At 39.6% G+C, this 22418-nt stretch overlaps 2 protein-coding genes and 1 long non-coding RNA gene across 4 annotated transcripts in view; 1 reads left to right on the top strand and 2 right to left on the bottom strand.

Moving 5' to 3' along the window:
- Positions 1–22418, top strand: part of adam22 (ADAM metallopeptidase domain 22) — a 250775-nt gene that overhangs the window by 180711 nt on the left and 47646 nt on the right. The window contains exons 1-8 of one of the 2 annotated variants that reach the window (XM_034174815.1): positions 12570–12637; positions 12807–12883; positions 13382–13456; positions 14439–14510; positions 19246–19412; positions 19485–19569; positions 20171–20261; positions 20376–20427. In XM_034174815.1, the coding sequence (XP_034030706.1) occupies positions 12589–12637; positions 12807–12883; positions 13382–13456; positions 14439–14510; positions 19246–19412; positions 19485–19569; positions 20171–20261; positions 20376–20427 (668 nt within the window). In that variant the 5' untranslated portion in view covers positions 12570–12588. Of the gene's footprint in view, positions 1–12569; positions 12638–12806; positions 12884–13381; positions 13457–14438; positions 14511–19245; positions 19413–19484; positions 19570–20170; positions 20262–20375; positions 20428–22418 lie in introns of those variants that run through there. The other variant, XM_034174816.1, reaches the window with a different exon arrangement.
- On the bottom strand, positions 1689–14294 carry LOC117514390. The gene is made up of 3 exons (XR_004561875.1): positions 14285–14294; positions 5461–5463; positions 1689–1821 (listed from the first exon to the last, which is right to left on the bottom strand). It is a non-coding gene; the product is annotated as an uncharacterized LOC117514390 (long non-coding RNA).
- cldn12 (claudin 12) lies at positions 6056–7283 on the bottom strand. The gene is given in 4 exon segments (XM_034174819.1): positions 6056–6860; positions 6862–6956; positions 7040–7185; positions 7188–7283. Coding segments are annotated over 4 exon segments (1059 nt in total). The 5' UTR covers positions 7258–7283; the 3' UTR covers positions 6056–6112.

The following is a 22418-nucleotide window of genomic DNA, read 5'->3' as shown; positions in this document are numbered from 1 at the left end:
TATGGTTGCAGCCATCTTTTGAGATACAGTGTCTTTATTTTCAGAGACTGTAAGTAATTGGACAAACTAAATATAAGGATACAGTTTTAATAAAAACTACCATATTACAGCATCTTTTCAAGTCAGGGGATGGATACATGAACATTTCCAACTCACTGAATATATCTTGGACTTCATTTACATCAATCTGTAAGAAATACAACCTGTATGGCAGAACTGATTGGAGTAGGTCATGTGCCATGAAGAGACTAGTGAGGGAAGCCACAAAAATAAATAAATAAAAGTCATGACAACTGAAGTAGGTATAGGCTTCTGTTGGATATAGCATGCAAAGTGCAACTTTTGCCTGTTGCAAAAATTATGTACACCTTCATGTTGGAGTTGAACTTTGAAGGATTCAAAGATGTGAAATTCCAGCTACAGTTTGCCAGAAGGCACATGGAAGACTCAAGCCTATTGAGAACTACCGTCTCCAAACAGATTTACTGTACAGTATCCTACTGTTTGCGCAATTATTTATAGGCTTTGAAAATGGAAGGATTGTGGATAAAAATATTAGCAGGTATCTCAGTGGGATAAGCACTTGGATTACCAATATGTCGACTTGGGTTCACTTCCAACTTCCTGCCTGTGTTCTTGGACAAGACAATTTATCTCCATTGTCCTAGTCCACCCAGCTGTAAATGGGTACTGTCTTAGGTTGGGGATGTGACCTGTGTCCCACCCTGGGAGTTGAAGACTCTCATCTGCTTCATGCTACAAAATCTGGGGACAAGGAGCCGCACCAATGGGTGTCAGAGCCTGTAAGTAGGATTTTCTTCTGGAATTAAAGCTAAAAGTCAACATTACAGACACATCTTGATTGTTTCATTTTATCTCCATTGTGCCGCTGTCAAAATATTTATGGATCTATCAGATTTTTGTTTGAGAGCATTGGAAATGTGTGTGTGCACGTGTGTGTTGCTGTGTGTTTACACCTCTTCTGAAATACTTCTTACGTTTCTCCTCGACCCCAAATGGGACAGCAGGTGAGCAGAAACTTGGCTGGAACATTGCTTGTGCGGGTTGAAGTAGCCAGCTGCCTCTGGAGGGTTGTCAGTCATCACAACCGTTCCTGTTTCATCCAAAAGCACTTCAGCCTCTGCGGCCCAAAGTCCTGCTTCTCGTTTTACTCAAATGATGTGAACAAATACAGTTTGATGTCCATTTATACACGCAGGCTGTATTTTTCATTATCATTTGTGCACTTTCACAAGTACTTCATGTATATTTTTTTAGTTTTGGCTGATTAACTTAAATCAAAGAATTTGTTTTATTTTTTATTTTAATATAATTTGGTTGCTCTGATTTGTTATGGTAGACTCGTTGTCCCTCCTACCTGTTGAAAGTCAGGTCGTTTCATCATTTCTTCCTCCATGTCTAACCGATTGATACAGTCTGCAATGTCATTCCCATCTTAGGCCAAGATTTGTCTCAACTCATTTTCTTGTAACAGCAGCACATTCCATGTCCAGATCCTGCTCTAATTTGGGTTAAACATGAACCAACCTGCCATGAGGTCAGGCGGTCACATGACAGGACAGGTGATCATCATCAGCCCTGATTTGTTTGGCTGAAAAGACAGTCAATGGTATTTCAGACACTTGTATTCAATGAGCGGCCTGTCATGTCCATTGATGACGTTACGTTTTATCCCTCCATGTCAGACTAAACTGTTTTGACGTTTTCTTCCACAGGGTTTGACAGTTTGCTCGGTGTGTGTGAGTGACAGTATCCGTGTGTGATATTCTGTATGGTGGCTTGTTATGGCGACCCTACATCCTTTGAGTTCCATGAATTTAGCAGACGGTGCAGTTCTCAGCTTAAATAATGTTATTTGAGTATACATTAAGGTTAAGTCAGTATTTTGAAAGCATTCACTTTGTGTTTTATTCTGTGTATTTTCCTCTTTTTCTCTCATGAAAGACTGAATGTTGAACAATCCTGGAAAAATTATATATTTTAAACAGTGCTGGTACAGTTCAGCCAATCAGCTCACAGATAATTAGCAAATATAGCTTTTTTGCTAGCAGATTAGCTTTTCAGCTAACTTTGAAAACCTTTATCAGACCAGTTCCCCTAAATTTTGTAATGCTAACTTTAAGTTAGCTAACATTAAAAAAATTAATTTTAATGGTCAAAAAGGTTGTCAACCTTAAAATCTTCCAAAATCATTTTTTGTTCCTTTTGGAGTTTATTATCCAATAAGCAAAATTGACACATGACTTTTGTTCATTTAATTATTTCTGTGCATCGTCATCATCATTTGATCTTAGTATGCTGAACATTTTTAGGAACTTCCCTATTTATGCTGCAACATATGAAAATGTCAGCTCTTTAGGGCCCATTCACACATAACACAATTTAAGTCGATTAGCACACGAAGGAGGAATTGCATGCCAATTGTGAAAAATTGGAGCTGCCTCCAACGCCTCGTACACATGTCGCTACTGCCTCCAATGCCTTGTACACCTGTTGCTACAACTATTTGCGCACACCAGCGGCTGAAAGACAGAGTGTGCCCTGTGAGAGCCCATTCAATCCCTCTCGCGGCAGGTGTCAGCCAAATTCCAGGTGACACACGTGGACATGTAACACCGCTCAATTGGCACTTATAAAATGTGTGGCCATTCACACTGTTAACACGAAAATAGTGAGCAGACAATCACTTTAGAACTGGATGTGAAATTTGTCTAAGTGCCCCCACGACTGTGAAGTTGCCAAGTACACATGGCATGCCAGAGTGCTGGCTTTCTCCATAACACGTGTGCGTGTTTTTCACGTGCACCCCCCTCCCCCCACCACATGGTGTGCATGTAGTTCACCCCCCCCCCCCCCCAGAGGCGAGGCACCTCTCATGTGATCACAGAGTGGCACCTTGTTCTGTGCGCTGAATGGACGGGGGCATGGCTGGCTGTAAACAGCAGCAGTTGACATCTCTGGTCCTGGATGTTACAGCTGCAGAACACGTACCGTGTTTTGTGTGTTGTGCTTGCTGTCCTCATGTGGGAATACATAACAACATATATCGCTTTTGCGATGGGCTGGAGAGCACGCACAGCGCACACATTGACAGGCTGCCCCAGGTGATACGGACCATCAGATCATAACACGCAGTGGGCGATCTGAATGTCACTTCACCCACGAGCTCTGTTCCACATGACGAGATGTTACGGACCATCAGATCATAACACGCAGTGGGCGATCTGAATGTCACTTCACCCACATGAGCTCTGTTCCATGATGAGATGTCCGTCCTGCAGCGCGTCGTCCACAAGACACGCATGTTGGGCCGGACATGCACGCGGGGTCGGCTGGACACACAGGGTTCAGCATATGTGAACATAAGAGCACCCTGCTACAGAGGAACAGACGGATCATACTTGTATTGTCTGCTTGATAAGAGGGATTCAATAAAATGTGGTGTTGTTTTTATGGTGTGCGTTTTTTTTTAAAATACGTCCAGCTCCTTGTTGATTTCAGGCATTTTTCCACACCTTTTACAGGCCAGTGATGGTAGCGCAGTGGTAAAGTTTCTGGCTGGCAATCAGAGCTTTTGTAAATTGTAGGTTTGAATCCCATGGGTGGCATGTTTTTTTTTTTCACAGCAGCTGTGTGATGTGTTTACACATGCTCCAGCTGCTCGCAATGTGTACCGTCACAGTGGGGTCATTCATGACTGACCGTCAGCTTGATGTTTTTGTGGTTCCCTCATATGAGCAGTTCCGTCATAATTTGCCCTGATTTGTACTTATTCGTACTATGTGTGAAGGGGCCCTTAGGATTGTTTTTCAGGGTTTTCGAGAGTTATTGGTTAGCAGTTAGCAGTTTATCAGTTAATAGCGGTTTATTAGTTTAGTGTTATTACAGTTAGCAGATTAGCGCTTATTGGAGCTAACGTTTGGGGTAACTGTGCCCGCCACTGCTGTTCAAACTCAATGTCCTATCAGAAAGTTTGTCTGACACATTAAGCACCTTTTCCAAAAGTAGTACTGGCAAAATAAGTATTTAGGAAGCGGACAGACAGATGATGAATGAATGAATATGAAGACATTAGGGAATATCTTCTGAATCTGTGAGGATTTTATTTAAAAACACAGACCCATGTAATTCTTTTCTTTTTTCCTCTACCTTGAATCTTTCAGAATACATATTTGACCTCACAGTTTCTCCCACTGCAAAAAGTATTTAAAATGATTACAGTAATGTATTTCCTTTTATTCTGGTTACTTGTAAATCAGTTAGCTTTGTTATTATTATTATTATTAATTATTTATTATTTATTATTAATTATTTTAATTATTTATTTTTATTTTTAATTTATTGTATTAATTATTTTATTATTATTATTATTATTTTATTATTATATTATATTATTTGTTATTATTTATTATTCTGTAAACTGGGACAAACACTGCAAGAATTTTGACAAGATTCAGCTCAAATTCCTAAAATGTTTCAGAAGTCTTCATGCAATATTGTAGTGTGCTCATCCATCATCAGAGCATCGTTACTGACTACGTAGGTAATGCACATTATTTCATTTAGTCACATTAGGTATGAGCGCTCAGTCTGTTATTGCATTGTCTCCTGTGTCAGTCGTGATGAGCTGCGTCACTTAGTCATATCCTTTCATTCAAACTCTCAGCGCAGCAGGTTATAATGACATTTTAAGTGCTCATGTTCACATCAATGTCATAAAAAAACTATTACAGTACCACACAACATTTGACTGCACTGTAAAACCTGAGGTCAGTCCAACTCAAATATTTTGAGGAGTTTTAACCTTGTGAAAGGAAGATGTACTATCTCAGGTGGTAAAACAGGTGGTAGAGCATGTTGTTCTTCACCGAAATACTGATAGCAGTGAAGAAGCACAAACACTGTCACTATGGTAAATCTGTGTGGAGTAGATAGTTGTCAAAACAGTAAAATTTCAGTAGCGGCTGATTACTTATGCAACCCATCATCTTGGCTTTTATATTTTAATTAATTTATATATATCGAGTTGTAGAGATTTGTTTCAGTTTGACTTTAAGGAAGATAATTTTAAAAATTTTATATTGAGAAGCCTGATTAACTTTTTGTATTTGAAACACCATAAACAAATTAAAATGTGTGAAATACCAAGGGCCTGAATACTTTTGCAAGCCACTGCACATGAACATTTCCAAGTCATCGAATGGGTCTTGAGAATTTTAATATAAGCAAGTTTGAATTTTTGTATTTAGTTATATATGACATTTTATGCCATTACAAAACTCAAATGTGTAAAAATGCGAGGGTACACAACTTTTTGGCAGCACTGTAAGCATTCAGGTCAAAGGACAGGTGAGCTGGAGGTTGTGTAGTACATACAAAAACTGTACTCCATGTACTATAGTAACTGCTGAATAATATATTTCTCACTGGCATTAGTACATACTGAGGATTTGGATGCAAGGCTGAAAACTAAGCTTAAAGTAAATGGTGTTACTTTCAGCAGTTAAGACTTATGTATAAAAGCCATTAACCCAAAAATAATTTTGTGTGCACGATTTGTCAAATATAAAAATGTAACAAAATACTTTTATTACTTTACCACCTTTCTGTATTTTGGCAGCCAGTGTTCGGGATTAGTTTAATTTACAGTAGAAAAGTCATTCCACCACCTTTGAAAAGCTGAAACGGTACAGCCAGTAAGTTGGTCCTTTTGAAGCTTTCGTGTTTAAGGTTCCTTCAGGCTGGTGAAACAAGTAAGTATGACTTCACAACCGGTTAATTCAGGTCAGTATATAAATATTTCTGACTGCTACAAAATGTTCATTTTCCAGTCTTACCACTCTAAACAGTATAACAGTGGTGGTCTTTCCAGTATTTATTTATTTATTGCTGGGAAACAAAAATGTGAACCATACTCCCTCCAGGGATCTTTTTTCTATATTCAATTTTAGAATATAGACTGGAATGAATAAACAGCTGAATCTGTCCCTCTACAGGCTGCAGATGGCAGATCAGTAACTTCCTTCTGTCATTCTCCATTAAGTGACCAGTGATGAAACCCATACTACTGCTTGATCCCCATCAGACTCCGTTATTGTTCCTGTGTGAGCACAGGAATGTCGATCTCTAGGGCAGACATCCGTGAGCGGGAGGAGTAGCGGTGACCTGTATAGCTGGATGCATAGCTCTGAGAAGGAGCATAACTATGCGAGGGAGCATAGCTCTGAGAAGGAGCATAGCTCTGTGAGGGAGCGTAGCTCTGAGAAGAAGTGTAGGTATACGCCTGGGCACCCCCTACCTCTGACCCATACCCATCTGGAGCTGACATCTGAGACATGTACACCTGTGATGGGACAGGGGCTGCCACACCTGGCATGTAGCCTTGGGAGGGCAGATATGGGTGAGTGTCAATCACAGCAGGAGCATAGGTCTGTGGTGGGAGCGGCAGAGGGCCACAGACAGGGGAAGGATATCCATTAGCAGTGAGAGGCTGGGTGGACACTGAGGTAGGTATGGAGGGCAGAGGCAACCAAAAAGGTGACGGCAATTTCTTACACATACAGTACCACATGAACATCAACAGAGCAGCAAGCATCAGTCCTCCAGAGCAGCCTATGGATACATACACAGCAAACCCAACAGAGAAAATGTTGTCGTATCTGATATTCATCTCCTTGGTGCGAAACAGGAACCACACTGAGGGGGCTAGAGCAATTGCTCCTCCCAGGAACAAAAACACCCCAGCCACAAGATGGCAGCCTGCACTATTGACCAGGCAACGGATGGTCTTAATGTCTGGTTCCGGCTTGTCAGAACAGCAGCAGGTCTTACACATTCCCCATGCACAGCAGTAAGGCTAGAGAACCAAACATCAGACCCATAGGCAGGCAGAACTGCAGGAGCCGCAAATCCAGTTGGTCCACATTAGCATACCACTGGAAAAGTGAAAGCATGTAAGACATTTACAAAGTGAATGTTTTCTCTTCCTGCACAACATTCTGACTTCTGACAGTAATACCTCTGTATCATAGTGGTAACATCCTGAGTAGCCATCCTGTTTCACACATTTTGACCACAGCCCGTCATACACACTAACATTCTTGGCATTGCGATTAAAGGTGATGAGTCTTGTTACGCGCCACTGTGGGATTACTGCTGCCACGAAAATCCCCCCACAGAAATGAAGGCAATGATGAAAGCAAAGGCATTGGTGGCGTGGATGTCACGGCACGACATGGTTGTCGAGGCCAACAAAAATAGCTCCTGCATCAACAGATAAAAGGAGGCACCAGACAGAGAGGAGACTGGTCAGTAAAATGAAAGACAATGTAACAAATAGGAAAAACAACACGCTTAACTGAGTACACCACATTCTGGAAGAACGTCTTGCACATACAGTCAGGCCCACAAGTACTTGGACTGTAATTATTTTTTTAATTTGTTTCTCTACACCACTACAGTGGAGTTGAAATGAAACAGTCTCCACTTTTTAATTCAAGGGGTTTGACAAAAATGTAACTAGCGATTTTGAATTACAACTATTTTATTCATAGTCCCTCCATTTTCAGAGGCCATAAATCAAGAGTGCCCAATATATTGATCACAAAGATACCGTGGGTAGATCACATGGCATTAAACTGGCCCGTAGTGAGGGGGAGGTTGGGGGTTCAGATGAAACGGCCACATTGCCCGCTTTTAGTATTTGATGCTGTGAGCTATTCATCCGCTGTTTTGTGCAGCAGCTCAGACTTGAAAAAACAGTCGTCGTCATCTCTCTGTGTTTCAAAGTGCAGTGATGGCAGCACACCTGTAGTGAGCTTTACAAAGACATTTTTACTCTTCTTTAAAACTCTGCGAGTGTCCTCGCTGTGGTTAAACTAATAACAGCTAAAGACTCGCAATGTGTTAACAACATATACTAAAAAACCCTTTTTGGTCAATTGTAGTTTATTGTTTGTATTACAATGTTTGGAAAGAGATTTCATTTAATTTAAAATGGTGATTCACTTTGAAGTTATTAATTCCAACTGGACTCTAACTTGACAGCGTTGGAAGCTGTGCAAACAGAATGGAATGGAGGACGATTCTCGTTTCTTGCTGGCAACAAGACAAGACAAAGTTAGTGACCTTAATCCACACAAAGGTGACTCACGATTGACATCTTTAAATGGCTTTGACTGGGGTTAAGAAGCGGACTTGCCGCTTCTGGAGAGCAGCGAAGCAGAACCAAGAAGCAGTGGGTTGGAGCACTGCTTCATTGCTTCAAGCAGAGCTGCAGAAGCAGATGAATGCAGACCCTCTCAATCAACGTAGAGAAATGATCAATTCCCGATAACCACTCTCAAAAACAACAGCCGCTCTGAAGGAAAGATAAGGGAATCGTTAAGCAAAAAGGCTATTGACATCAGTGGATATCTTAACGATTCTTGAAAAGAACCGGTTGTCAATACCCAACCCTAAGTGGAACAGAGATGGATTTTCTTAAAAAGACATGAAATTTCAGCTACAGTATGCTAGAAGGCACATGGGGGACTCAAGTCTAGATATATTTTCTTGTATGATCATCATTCTGTTTCACTCCAATGTGACGCTGTTAGTAATGTTGCGACAGAGACAGTTTCCCTAATCACAGTCAGAGGTGGTGACATTACCTTCAGTTATCCTGGGTGTTTAGCTGGACTTCCTCACTCATCTCCTTCTTGCATAATCAGTTTTTGAGAACTCCCAGCTCAAACAGATTTATGATGGAGTACTGTTTATATTTTAATGATTTATGTACATGAAATCCAAGACATTCTGAGTGATTTGGTAATGCTCATGTATCCATCCACTTGACTTGTTAAAAGAAAAGAAAACAGTCTGTAAAAGCTATGAATTGTAGTAACAACAATTCTTATATTTAGTATGTCCAATTACTTTTGGTATCAGAACATGGAGGGACTGTGTTTAAAAAAGTTTTAATTCCTAATTTGTTAATGCAATGTTTTTTTTTTGGTTTTTTTTTAATCTCTGGAACCTCTGTGGGGTACAAGTACAGTGTTTATTTTCAACTCCATTGTGGTGGCATACAGAGGCAAAACTGTCACTATACAGAATATCAAGTGTAAATGTCTCTTCACTGTCCCCGTTATACTGAATCGCTGCAGAGAAAACTGTGTCATGTACAATCCCCCTGTAGCTGACAGAGTGGCTGCGACCCAGTACCTGCTGTCCCTGATAACAATGCCTCAATTCACAGCAAACTGAGTGGATATGAGACAGTAAGAGTCACTATAGAGCGGTGTTTTGTTTTAATATATATAGACAGAGACGGCACAGCTGACTGGAATACAGGACAGACGCCGTTAAGCAGACAGAATATGAAAGATCTATTTGGCATCAGTTACGCTGACAGGCTAATCTTCAGTAGCCAACGTCTAGCTAGTCGCATCAACGCAACCTGCTGGTTCTCGACACGAAAGCCAAACAAAGCAACTTTACTTATAACTGGCTACATTACCTGACTTTTTACAGCAGTTCACCAGAGTTTAAAAATAAGCCGGACCATCTTAATTATTTTCCTCTTCCACCACTCAGAAAATCACAGCCGACTAAAAACAAGAGCGTAACAGGAATGACGTCACACGTTTAGGGAAGTGGTTTCTTCTTCTTCTTCTTCTTCTTCGTCTTCTTCTTCTTTCTTCTGCTCTTCTTCTTCTTTCTTCGTCTTCTTCTTCTTCTTCTTCTTCTTCTTCTATTCGCATAATAATATAAAAAATGAAAATAGATTAAAATACAGGGTACACAAAAGTGACTAATGCACTTGTTTCCAAGTCAGCTCCCCATATTTTCTGTCAAACAACCACGTAGATTTTAGTGCAAGATAAAAGAAAAATCAACAAGATCATGAAAAATAATAGAAAAATAGGTATTAAGAAAGAATGAAAATCATAATTCTATGTAAAAGAAACAAAGGTCAATTTAAAAAACAAACAAAAAATGATGGATCAACCAGATATCAGACAAACTTCACATCATTTACAATGATTAGTCTTCATGGCTGTCTTGTTTTTGTAAATTATCAGAGTTCTTCAGAGTATTAAAATAGTTGTTTATACATTTATATCAGGGATTGACTTGTTGTGCAATTTACCGTCACAGGTTCGATCCCACCGCCGTCCCGGCCACAAAGGTCCTTTTCGTGACGCCAGATTGTGATCGCAGGACATTCATCCTGCTACCTAGCGGGAACGTCTTTTCAATCAGGACCCGGACCTTCATCCAGCTACATATCTCCCCACCTTTTGACTTTGTCCCGAAGTCACAGGTGCATTTAAGCATGTTCTGTGACTACCCACATCCTGTTCATGATGTCAGATTGTGACCGCAGGACCTTTGTGGCCGGGCCGGCGGTGGGATCACCCGGACGGCTCGCACTAAAGACCATTCCTCTACCAGTCGCCAATGGGGATTCCCCGTTAGCCAAGCTAGCGGGAACGCCTTTTCAATCAGGACCCAGGACCTTCAGTCCCGCTACACTAGCTTCCGATAATTTTTGGGTGGTTTATCGGTTTAGCTTTATAAAAGATAAACTTTTCAGTTAACCGATTATCTGTTATCGAAGCTAAACGTTTTGGTTAGCTGTGCCCACCACTGGTCCTGTGTACTGTGTTCTTCAGGAACATGGATCAAGAGTGTCTGGCTGCAGTAAGGTCAAGAGTGCATGGTTCACTATAGTGTGCAACCTCCAAAAAAATTTCCTGGAATGTAACTTGAAATGTAACTGTGGAATTGCTTCCTGATTTGCAAAAGTTAGTGCTAATTTAGTCAAAAATACTGTATTTTAAGTTAGGATTGGGGTCAGGGGTAGTTACAAGTTAGGCGGAACGTGCACTTGACCCTGTAATGTCAGAGGCAGAGTGTGCACAGACTGCACGTACTGCAGGCCAGACCCTTCTCACATGCATAACAATAAGAAAGTCCTGCTTGTCATCACCAAGTCTTGTTTACACTGTAATGAATACGGCCTTCCCTACTCAGTATTTAGAATAATTCAAAATTTGTTGGCTCTGTCTTGTCATCAGGATATGCCTGAAAGCTCAACATTTTCATTAAAGCTGACCATATACAATGACACCATGATGCAAAATGTGCGTTATAACAGGATTGTACAGAAATACATGTCCTATTACAACATTCACAGAATTGCAATGTGAGCATGTGTCTTGGGAGAGATGAGAACTCATTGCAGCAGTTTGAGCGTATACGAAACATCTGGATGCAACCGGTGCCTTATTTTCTTTGTAACCTCAAAATGGGCATTGCATACTAGATGTTATCGCAAGCAGAGAGACACATACAGGGGCACACCACACACACACACACACACACACACACACCACACACACACACACACACACACACACACACACACACACACACACCACACACACACACACAACACACACACCACACATTTGCACTTGGACAGACGTGCAAATGGGAGCAGCCAAAATAAAGAAAAAAAGGAAAATAAGAAAGAAATCAACTTTGCACATTGAACAAACTGTTACATGTGTCCAGGATGTATGGAGTTCCGGAGTTAGGGAGCAAAAGAAATACAGTAAATGCTCTTGCCCGCCGCAACAATCCCATCATTTGATTAATTCGTGTGCATGGCATAAACACTTGTGGCAGTGCATGTGGCTATTGAAAAAGTTGAGTGTTGTCTCATGCACGTTCCTCTCTGAGCAAACGCATCTCTTCTGTATTTGTGTTTATTATTATCCCACAAGAAACACCCAATAATGTTTATCATACATTTATGTATCAGTTCACTGTGAAAGGGTGGGGTGTGGGGCCAAGGAGGTAATCCTTAATTTTTAGAGTGGCTCAGATTAAGGGGTGGATACAGGTTTTTTTCACTTCCTTAACCATTGCAAGATAGCATGATTTAGCTTTTAACTTTCTGTCAATTTCTCAGAAATGAACAGATATACAATCACAATAAAATAAAATAAAATCTTTATTCACATTATTTGACATTTCAACAATATATTCAATTTGGTGCAGATCCATATAAAACTCAACATTTTATGGATCAAAATGTGAGTTTTAAGGGTGTGCACATATATTGGGTGAGTGTAATTGAACAGACTGAGCTACAAATCCACAACTCTTTGTGATGGAGTGAACACAACCACAAATGTTTAATCATTTTGTTTTGTTCACTCCATCAGAAATAAATACTGTTTATATCCTCACAAACATGTGACAAAAATAGACTTGCTGGGTTGTAGCCCTTTTTGTTGACTTATACTCACCCAAAACCTGAAAGCTGGTCACCGAGCCTGCTTTCAGATACTGCAGAAACAACTGCAGTTTAACACAATAAGCTTCTCACTTACTTTTGACCTTGATACAGAGAAGAACTGATGAAGCTTTTTTTTTTTAGTCTGCTTGTCGGACAGATGTGTGTGATGAAACACACAGTATTTGAACAGTATACAAATACATTGTTCTCTCTCTCTCGTCTCTCTCTCTCTCTCTCTCTCTGTCTTTGTATTTCAGGAGGAAGTTCGCATTCACATGATATACAAATCTGCAGGACCGGAGTCATTTATTGATCATCTTGATGGTAAGAGGACGACCGAGGAGCAGTTGAATGTGTTTAATGCTCACTTGCCAAATGCAACATTAAGGGTTTAATCACTAATGTAAAAGTACTTTTTTTTTCTTCTTCTTTTTTTTTTTTTTTGGCATTGTTAATCAGACAAACATGGCATAAAATGGTTATTGTTTTCTAGGTGATCTTCCAGAGCCACCATTCCCCAGTCCACCATTTCCCTGGTCAAAAGTTGTGCACAGAAGAAACAAGAGACAGGTCAGAAAAACGTCATCATCAGCAGGATCACGCTGAGGAACTCATGTTATTTGTGTTTTTGGAAGTGCAAAGCAGACTGTTAGTTTTGCTTTGGTTTCTTTCCACCTGAATGCTTTATATGAATGTTCTTCTCTACTCTCCATCGCAGCAGCTCTCTGCCCCTCTCTTTACCCCTTTTTTCATAAAATATTTACTGCATAAGAAGAGGCTACTCCAGCTTCATCTTTTCTTAGACTTGCTTAGAAGTCTACAGCTGTCCGTCTCTTCACCCGGAGAGCTGCTCTTATCCCTGGAATGTAGAGCAGAGACACACCTTGCGATGCTCATCTCTAGAACATTTGTGTTTCTATTATTTATTGGTGATGCACACGAACCCAGCTGATAACTGTGCTCATGGTGCACGCTGTTAGAAGCATTCTGTTAGATGCTTCAGGAAATTATGAAAAGATGTCCAACCATCAGTTTGCAGAATCAAACAAACAAAGTGTTTTCTCTCAGGTTCCACATTTGATGCGAAGTGTAGAGGATGAGACCAAATACATTGAGTTGATGGTGATCAATGACCATTTAATGGTGAGTTTGTACACTAACCCCACTCTCATATCCTGTATAATAACAAGCCGAGATAGCCTTGGTGGCCACCAAATATCAACTTTGAAAATGAAAAATACTAACAAACAAGCTAAGTTGCTTCATGGATTTATCTGGTGCCTCCAAGTTAACCAACATCAAGACAGTTAATTACTCTAAAGGTTTTATTGAAATTGTACAATAGTGTGTAAAGACTTCAGGCACCTAAAATTTAAATTGTAGCTTTGGATTTGTTTCATAGGACATACAATAAAGTACAATAAAGGCCTAAGCCTATAAAGGCCATCACCTATTTTCTAGAATTTCTGGAAAAAAGCCAGACTTTCTACAGCCTTTTTATTCCATTTTGAAGACTTCTTCTTCTTTGGTCCAAACGGGAAAGAAATTGTAGTTTCACTATTGTGTTAAAATTATGTTGCTGAATGTATTCAATATAACACGGCTGTTTTCCCTCTGTTTGGTGCAATTTTAGAAAAATCTATGGTTTGGTGACTGTCTTGTGAGAATATGGATAGGTTGCATTTTGTGGACATAACTGAATTTTCAGCTATTGGTGAATATCTCAACAACCATGTTATGGATGTCCTTCACATTTGCTTAAATCACAGTTCTTATACCTCTGTTGATGCTCATCATATAATAATTGTATCGAAAGTTGTCAACAAATGTTCAAATTTTGTACTGCATATTTTTATGTGTACATTTATTGCCCCCTACTGGTTGTACAAAAACCACACTGAGGAGCATGGAGCACAGTAATCCAGTCTGATTCAGCTTGTGTATAAAACATCACTTTTGGCTGACTGCAACTCCTCCTGGACTGAGGTGTTGCTGTAAAGTACTTAAATCGCTACATGTACAAATAATTCTTCCTTTTCTTGCACAAATAGCTGAAGCTGACCATATGTTCTAGTCTGTAGCTTTCATTCATTTTGTCTCTCTCTCTCTCTCTTATTGTCTGTAGTACAAGAAGCATCGGCTTTCCATTGGGCACACAAATAACTATGCTAAGTCGGTGGTCAATATGGCTGACATGGTAAGAACCGTATTGATCTTCTTCTTCTTCTTCTGCTTGCCACAACCACTCCCAGGTATTGGAGCTGAGCACATGTTGCACTGATTTCTCATTTAACCAACCTCACTCATTTATTTTGCCCATTTAAAAGCTCTTCCAGTTCATAATGTGCTGTGAGCGGCCGTTAACTAGCCATTGCTGAGTTTCCAGCTGTCACAGGCTTGAACGACCGATGGCATTCCAGCAGCAGATATTTATTGTGCAGCCACAGCGCTGTGTGCGCGCTGTGCCACTGAAATGTGACCTGCTGCCGGGTCACATCTGTAAGCTGAGAAGCTGTGAAGACTGGAAAAGGGTCATGCTTTTGAAGATGTCCTTGAAAATGAGTGATCGTATGAAATGCACTTTGTTTGGGAAGTATATGTTGATTTCCTCATTCATCTCCCTGTTAGCCTTCATGCAGTTTTTGATCTTTTGGCTTAACCCCGAATTGATCTGCTTGTTGATTTGGCACAACTTTTTTGCGGGATACAACTCCAGATGTACAAGGAGAGTATGGGATGGGTGGCCTTCAACCAAGGACCGTCTCACTTTTTTTTTTTTTTTTTTTGAAATGTTACATTTTCATGACGCAGTCAACCTTTACCATAACCCCAACAGATTTCATGACACCATCACAAAATATTTTTTGTGACACCATCAGGAACATGTACTCAATTTCATGCTGGTATCACGAACTACGATATTAAATCACTTTTCATAACGCCATCACGTTTTTGGCATGACATTGGCTTGGCTTGCAGCATGATGTACTGTATGAGGTGCAACCAGATGCGGAAGTAAGTCACCATCAAGCCACTCTCAAGTCAGGAACCTGAAAGTTCCAAGTCAAGTCTGAAGTCAGCTTGACTGTCAGTTATTGACAGCTGACTTGGGACTTGGCAGTTTGGGCCCCTCTAAGCCCTTTTTAAATTGACCTTTCATTCAAATGGAGACACTGAGGAAAAAATGTTATCTTTTATTGCGTTTATATGATCAATATACATGTGGGGAAGAAGGGAAGTGACACGGTCTCATAACCAGAGGGTCACTGGTTCAATTCCTTAATTGGACAGACTCAGTGTGGGTGGGGATGGTAACGAAACAGCACTTCCTTCACCACCACTGTTACAGGACATCACTGAGCAAAGTCCTTATTGGTCCAGACTCACACATACATGGCGTTAGTGGAGCGAATGGTCTGCCATGTTATCTCGTCCCAGGAGCAAAGTTTATGGACAGATGTATGTTTGATTCCTTCAAAGATTTCCATTCATTTTTATGGTATGAGGACAATCAAACATGGCTTTGAAGAATGGTACTTGGTTTTCTCAAATTAATATCTATCTATCTATCTATCTATCTATCTATCTATCTATCTATCTATCTATCTATCTATCTATCTATCTATCTATCTATCTATCTATCTATCTATCTATCTATCTATCTATCTATCTATCTATCTATCTATCTATCTATCTATCTATCTATCTATCTATCTATCTATCTATCTATCTATCTATCTATATATATATATATATACACACACACACACACACTAATACGTTGTCAGCCTGCATTAATGTAGTGTACTCACTAATGAGAGTTAATTCATTTATTTCTCATCATTTCATTTGGTCCTAGCATTTCTGTGCTAGGACCAATTTTATTCACTTTATACATGCTTCCCTTGGGCAGTATTATTAGACGGTATTGCTTAAATTTTCATTGTTACGCAGATGATACCCAGCTTTATCTATCCATGAAGCCAGAGGATACACACCAATTAGCTAAACTGCAGGATTGTCTTACAGACATAAAGACATGGATGACCTCTAATTTCCTGCTTTTAAACTCAGATAAAACTGAAGTTATTGTACTTGGCCCCACAAATCTTAGAAGCATGGTGTCTAACCAGATCGTTACTCTGGATGGCATTTCCCTGATCTCTAGTAATACTGTGAGAAATCTTGGAGTTATTTTTGATCAGGATATGTCATTCAAAGCGCATATTAAACAAATATGTAGGACTGCCTTTTTGCATTTACGCAATATTTCTAAAATCAGAAAGGTCTTGTCTCAGAGTGATGCTGAAAAACTAATTCATGCATTTATTTCCTCTAGGCTGGACTATTGTAATTCATTATTATCAGGTTGTCCTAAAAGTTCCCTAAAAAGCCTTCAGTTGGTTCAGAATGCTGCAGCTAGAGTACTGACGGGGACTAGCAGGAGAGAGCATATCTCCCCCTTGTTGGCCTCTCTTCATTGGCTTCCTGTTAATTCTAGAATAGAATTTAAAATTCTTCTTCTTACTTATAAGGTTTTGAATAATCAGGTCCCATCTTATCTTAGGGACCTCGTAGTACCATATTACCCCATTAGAGCGCTTCGCTCTCAGACTGCGGACTTACTTGTGGTTCCTAGGGTTTGTAAGAGTAGAATGGGAGGCAGAGCCTTCAGCTTTCAGGCTCCTCTCCTGTGGAACCAGCTCCCAATTCAGATCAGGGAGACAGATACCCTCTCTACTTTTAAGATTAGGCTTAAAACTTTCCTTTTCGCTAAGGCTTATAGTTAGGGCTGGATCGGGTGACCCTGGACCATCCCTTGGTTATGTTGCTTTAGACGTAGACTGTGGGGGGTTCCCATGATGCACTGTTTCTTTCTTTTTTTGCTCCGTATGCATCACTCTGCATTTAATCATTAGTGATCGATCTCTGCCCCCCTTCTCGGCATGTCTTTTTCCTGGTTCTTTCCCTCAGCCCCAACCAGTCTCAGCAGAAGACTGCCCCTCCCTGAGCCTGGTTCTGCTGGAGGTTTCTTCCTGTTAAAAGGGAGTTTTTCCTTCCCACTGTGGCCAAGTGCTTGCTCATAGGGGGTCGTTTTGACCGTTGGGGTTTTTCATGGTTATTGTATGGCCTTGCCTTGCAATATGGAGCGCCTTGGGGCAACTGTTTGTTGTGATTTGGCGCTATATAAGAAAAAAGTTGATTGAAGTTGATTGATTGATTTATTTCATATAGCACCAAAACATAACGAGTTTACTTGTACTGCACTGCCAGTGTAGCCCATGTCAGCATATTTGAATACACTTCCAAAGTTTAATAAAATGTGTGATGTCAACTTTAGCTACAGTACAACAAATAAAACATGATCACTCATGAACAATGCTGGTTTGGACAAAATCCTGATCCAGATGTGATGTAAAAGAAGAATCTTACTGTAGTCAGATCAGTATCATCTGTTTATTTTGTACGTGTCATGGTGTGGTGCAAAACACAATGAGTGTGACAGTTACCATCATATATCACTTCGTGCACGTATAATTACCATGATTATAGTTTACCTCAAACTTCCAACAAAACCAGTGATTACTTACTCGCACACACGATTAGATCCTATATTTAAGTTGGAGTAAGACACTGACATCAAACATATAAATAATTTGTGAATCTGACAAAATTAGAACAGCTGCACTGTCACTGAGATCACAGTTCATCTTTTGGGTGAGGAAATGTCTGGCAGACAGTGACTTCAGTGGCACTGCCCAATCCAGTGTCTGAGATCAAGGCCATGTCTAAATGGTGAATGTGAGGCAAATGCACTCCACTTACCGTTCTGCACTTTTCACTTGTTTTTGCACAAATGTTTTTTCTTGAAAAGCTGCAAAAAATCTACTTTTTTTGATGTGAGGTCTGCAACACTGACAGGTGTTTGTTTTTAATGCGATTATGACAAATGTGATTTAAAACTCAGATTATCCTCATAAAAAATTTGTAGTAAAACGTACAAAAAGTAATGCACAAAAATTCATGCTGTATTCACATGACCCAAAAAATTGGTTGATCTTGTGACACCCCTCCCTGCAAAAAAACCCCAAAACAAATAATAAAACAACAACAAAAAATGCTGATAAATACGAAACGTGTGTTGCACATGCTCATGGAGATGCTCATGCACTAAATATCGTGCCTAACATTTCCTGTGATATAATACCAAACGCTTCATGAGAATATAGTGAAAAACATCAGGCAGAATGCGAAAAGTGCAAATCCACAAGCTAATTGTTGAACATTTCAAGTGATATTATTTCATCTTTTAAATTTGATGTAAATCTTTTGTTCTATACATGTATGAGGAAACCTAACTGTGATGTACTGTGATACCATGAGTCCCAATCACCACCATTCTTTATGTGGTTGTTTTTTCTTTCTGTATAAATCTTGCAGCATCGCAGTTCAAGATGAACCAAAATCTTATCATTTTTATTTAATTTCACATTTTTTCCCAGTACTTCACATCAACCCATAAAAAATGCTTATATTTCCCTCCGCTGGAGAACCACAGCAGAGATATTTGGATGATGACAGATTAAAAATGGGGAGACCTTCAGACATCTTTGTCTGGAGGCGATTGTCATTCAGCTCTTGTCCTCTCTTTCTCAGTTTATAGCCTGGAGTCTCAGTAGAATTTAAAGTTATTAAAACAAACATTATTGTTTGCTTTCTAACTCACTCGCCCTTCACGAGTCTCTCCCGCCTGACGGCAGGATCCACATTGGTCATACTGACTGTTTGATCAGTGGTAGAGATACGCAACATGAAACACAACACTCAGCTTTAATAGCGATCAGGTTGTCTGGTATTTAAACACATGAACCTTTGCCACCTGTGAACAGTTTATTTTCTCATAACTGATACTGAACGATTTTGATTTTCAGATTTTCAAAGAACAGCTCAATACTCGCATTGTGCTAGTTGCCATGGAAACATGGTCAGCTGACAACAAGTTCAACATTGACGATGACCCAATGATGACCCTCCGGGAGTTCATGAAGTATCGAAAAGACTTCATCAAGGAGAAATGTGACTCTGTCCACCTTTTCTCGTAAGTCTGAGCACTAACGAGGATTGCAGCATCGCGGTTGATTTTTGTTAATTAATTTTCTCCTCTTATCAGAGGGAATCGATTTCACAGCAGTTGGGGTGGAGCTTCCTATATGGGAGGAGTCTGTTCTCTCACCAAAGGAGGAGGAGTCAATGAGGTAAGACATTAATGAGTCCCATTAACTGAAGAAAGCAATAAAAATGAGCAGAAGTGGATTTAAATATTGGCACTTTTTTCATTTGTGTTTATGATTATAGTCTTTGATGCTTGCAAAAATGCGTTTACAGCTGATTTGCATAATCACAAACCATGTTCTTTATTTTTTCAAGCAAAAATGAAAGTACGCCTGCATTAACCTGTTGTAGTGATTCAATAAAGAATTATATTAAAGCCAAATTATGTTGTTGGTTGACAAAACAAACAAGCAAACATGCCAATTTTTTGTCAGTTCATTATGAAATTAAAACTTAATGCCACAACAATATTGGCAACTAGCCCCATCGGGCCTCACCCTATGTAACAGCAGCAAGGAACGGCCGTGTTTCCTGTCTGTGGGGTGGCTGAGCTGGATTGTATTTATCGCCAATTTTCACTGTTGTTTAAATTTTGTCATATATCATATATCTTTCTGCTTCCTGGATCCATCTAGGGATTAAATTTTTCCACTTCTGAGTTGAGTGTTACATCATTTATTCTCACCATGTTAACATTCAGCATGTCCTCGGTGTCCTGGTGTTTGTTTTCTTGCTGTCTGTCAGTACGGGAAAACAGATGAGATGGCCATAAGCCTCGCTCAGTCTCTTGGACAAAATATTGGCATCTTCTCCGACAAGAAGAGGATCCTAAATGGTACACATTCAAAACCTTTATGAGAGCAACAGTTGTTTGTCTCTTGCATATTTATTATTTAATTTATTTACTTGTTTATTAAGCCTGCTTTCTGTTTCATGTCTCGTTGTCCAGGTGAGTGTAAGTGTGATGATCCCTGGTCAGGATGCATCATGGACGATGTTGGGTAAGTTACCACTAAAGTATCCATTGAGCCATAGCTGCTTAAAGCTACAGCAGCCGTGTAAGTTTTAGGAAAATAAATAAATTCTGATAACAGTGTCAGAGCTGGTTATAACTAGGGGTGAAACAATACATTAATCTGGATCAGTGATTGAATATCACTGATGCAAAATGAAAACATCAATCCAAATAATCATGCCTTTATTGTGAAATTCCTGTGACATGCCTGTTTTACCATTTCTCTCCATGCGCTTTACCTTTCTAGACAGTTGGGACTGTGATAGTGGCCTGTCGCCAGGCAGATAATGTATATATGATATTGTCTCATATCGATCACAAACCCCAGAACTGAATCAAATCGAATCGTGGCAGACTTTTTGATGTTAACAAATACCCCGTCTTTGACCAAAGACTCCATATAATATAGTATCGTGATGAAAGTAATAATTCACACCCCTAGGTATAACACAACCTATGAGCGCTGCCTTACTAATTCTGTGTTCTTTATTGAAACATTAACAAAAAAGCACCAACAAAAACACATTTATTGTATTTCAAAACAGATGTGGATAATAATTTGAAAACAACTAAAAGATCTTTATTCTCTTTAGGTTGTGTGTGAGTGTGAAAGGTATTTAAGCTAGCATCTGTTAAACACTGCAAATACAGTTGAAGCCATGAGTTTGCATTCAAAAACACTCCAACTCAATTTTCCCAAACTGCACACATTTCAAACATTTTCCAAACAATTCATGTTAAGTCAATTGCAGTTTCTACTTTATTTCCATAAGAGATTTTAGTTAAAATTATGATGAAGATAAATGACTTATTTTCAACTTTTGTTGTATTGTATAGAGTTAATAGCAGTTTGGAGGCCAATAAGTAGATCTGGATTAAATCCCTGGTCATGTTACCTGTTTGTGTCCTTGGACAAGACATTTCATTTGCATTGTCCCAGTCCAAGTAACTATCAGTGGGTACCATCGTTGGCTAGGGAAGTAACTTGTGTCAGACTGGTGTTCCATCCAGTGGGGAGTCTTGGACTCTCATCTCCTTCATGCTATGGAATCCGTGGATAAACACAGGCACCAACAGGCCTCATGGCCAGTATAGGATTTCTTCTTTTTTCTTCATCAGATTTTCAGTGTGTCAGAGGTTTATGTGTTGTTAGTTTAGTCTGTTACTGCCTTTTAATTAGTGAAGTTGAATCAAACTCTTCGGACAACCTTCCGCACGTTTCTCACTATATTTTGCTGTGATTTTAGCTCATTCTTCCTGACACAGCTTGTGTAAATCACAAGCACATTTTTTCAGATCCGTCCACAAATTTTTTGAAATTAAGGTCAGTGCTTTGTGACAGCCAGTCCAATATTTTCATTTTGTTGTCTGTAAACCTGTGTGTCACAACTTTGGGGATATGTTTGGGATTGTTGTCCTGTAGGAACATACACTTGCACTGAAGTTTCCCCACACGATGCTTGAGAATTTCCAGATAATGATCCTTCTTCATGATGCTATTTAGTTTATAGAGATCAACAATTCCATTTGCAGCAAACCAACCCTACAACATAATGTGGCATTCAACTATGAACATTTGTCTAGCTTTTATATGACGATTTTGTAGTAGCGGTTTCCTTGTCGGTCGACAGCCTTGTACATTATGGTACTGCAGTACTGTCTTAAAGGTAGATAATGTCACATTTGTACCTGATGCCACCAACTCCATATAGTTCTGTATATGTGATCCTGGGGTTTTGTCAGGAAAAAAAGTCATTCATCCAATGTTAATTTCACCCTTCATGAACATGAAGTCTGTATTGTCCCATGTTTCTTATATTTTCATAAATATGACTGTACAGTTGCTTGTGGTACCTTGAATCTTTTGGAGATGGCTAATAATAAGGAACCTGACATGTGGAGAGCCAGATAATATGACTCTATTCTTTTGATTTTTCCATGCTCTAAATTCTGGATTCTTCCATACTGTTTAAAGAG

The sequence above is a fragment of the Thalassophryne amazonica genome, chromosome 7, assembly GCF_902500255.1.
Source record: "Thalassophryne amazonica chromosome 7, fThaAma1.1, whole genome shotgun sequence".
Lineage (NCBI taxonomy): Eukaryota > Metazoa > Chordata > Actinopteri > Batrachoidiformes > Batrachoididae > Thalassophryne > Thalassophryne amazonica.
The sequence above is the reverse complement of the archived record's forward strand: the minus strand, read 5'-3'. Positions and strand labels throughout refer to the sequence as shown.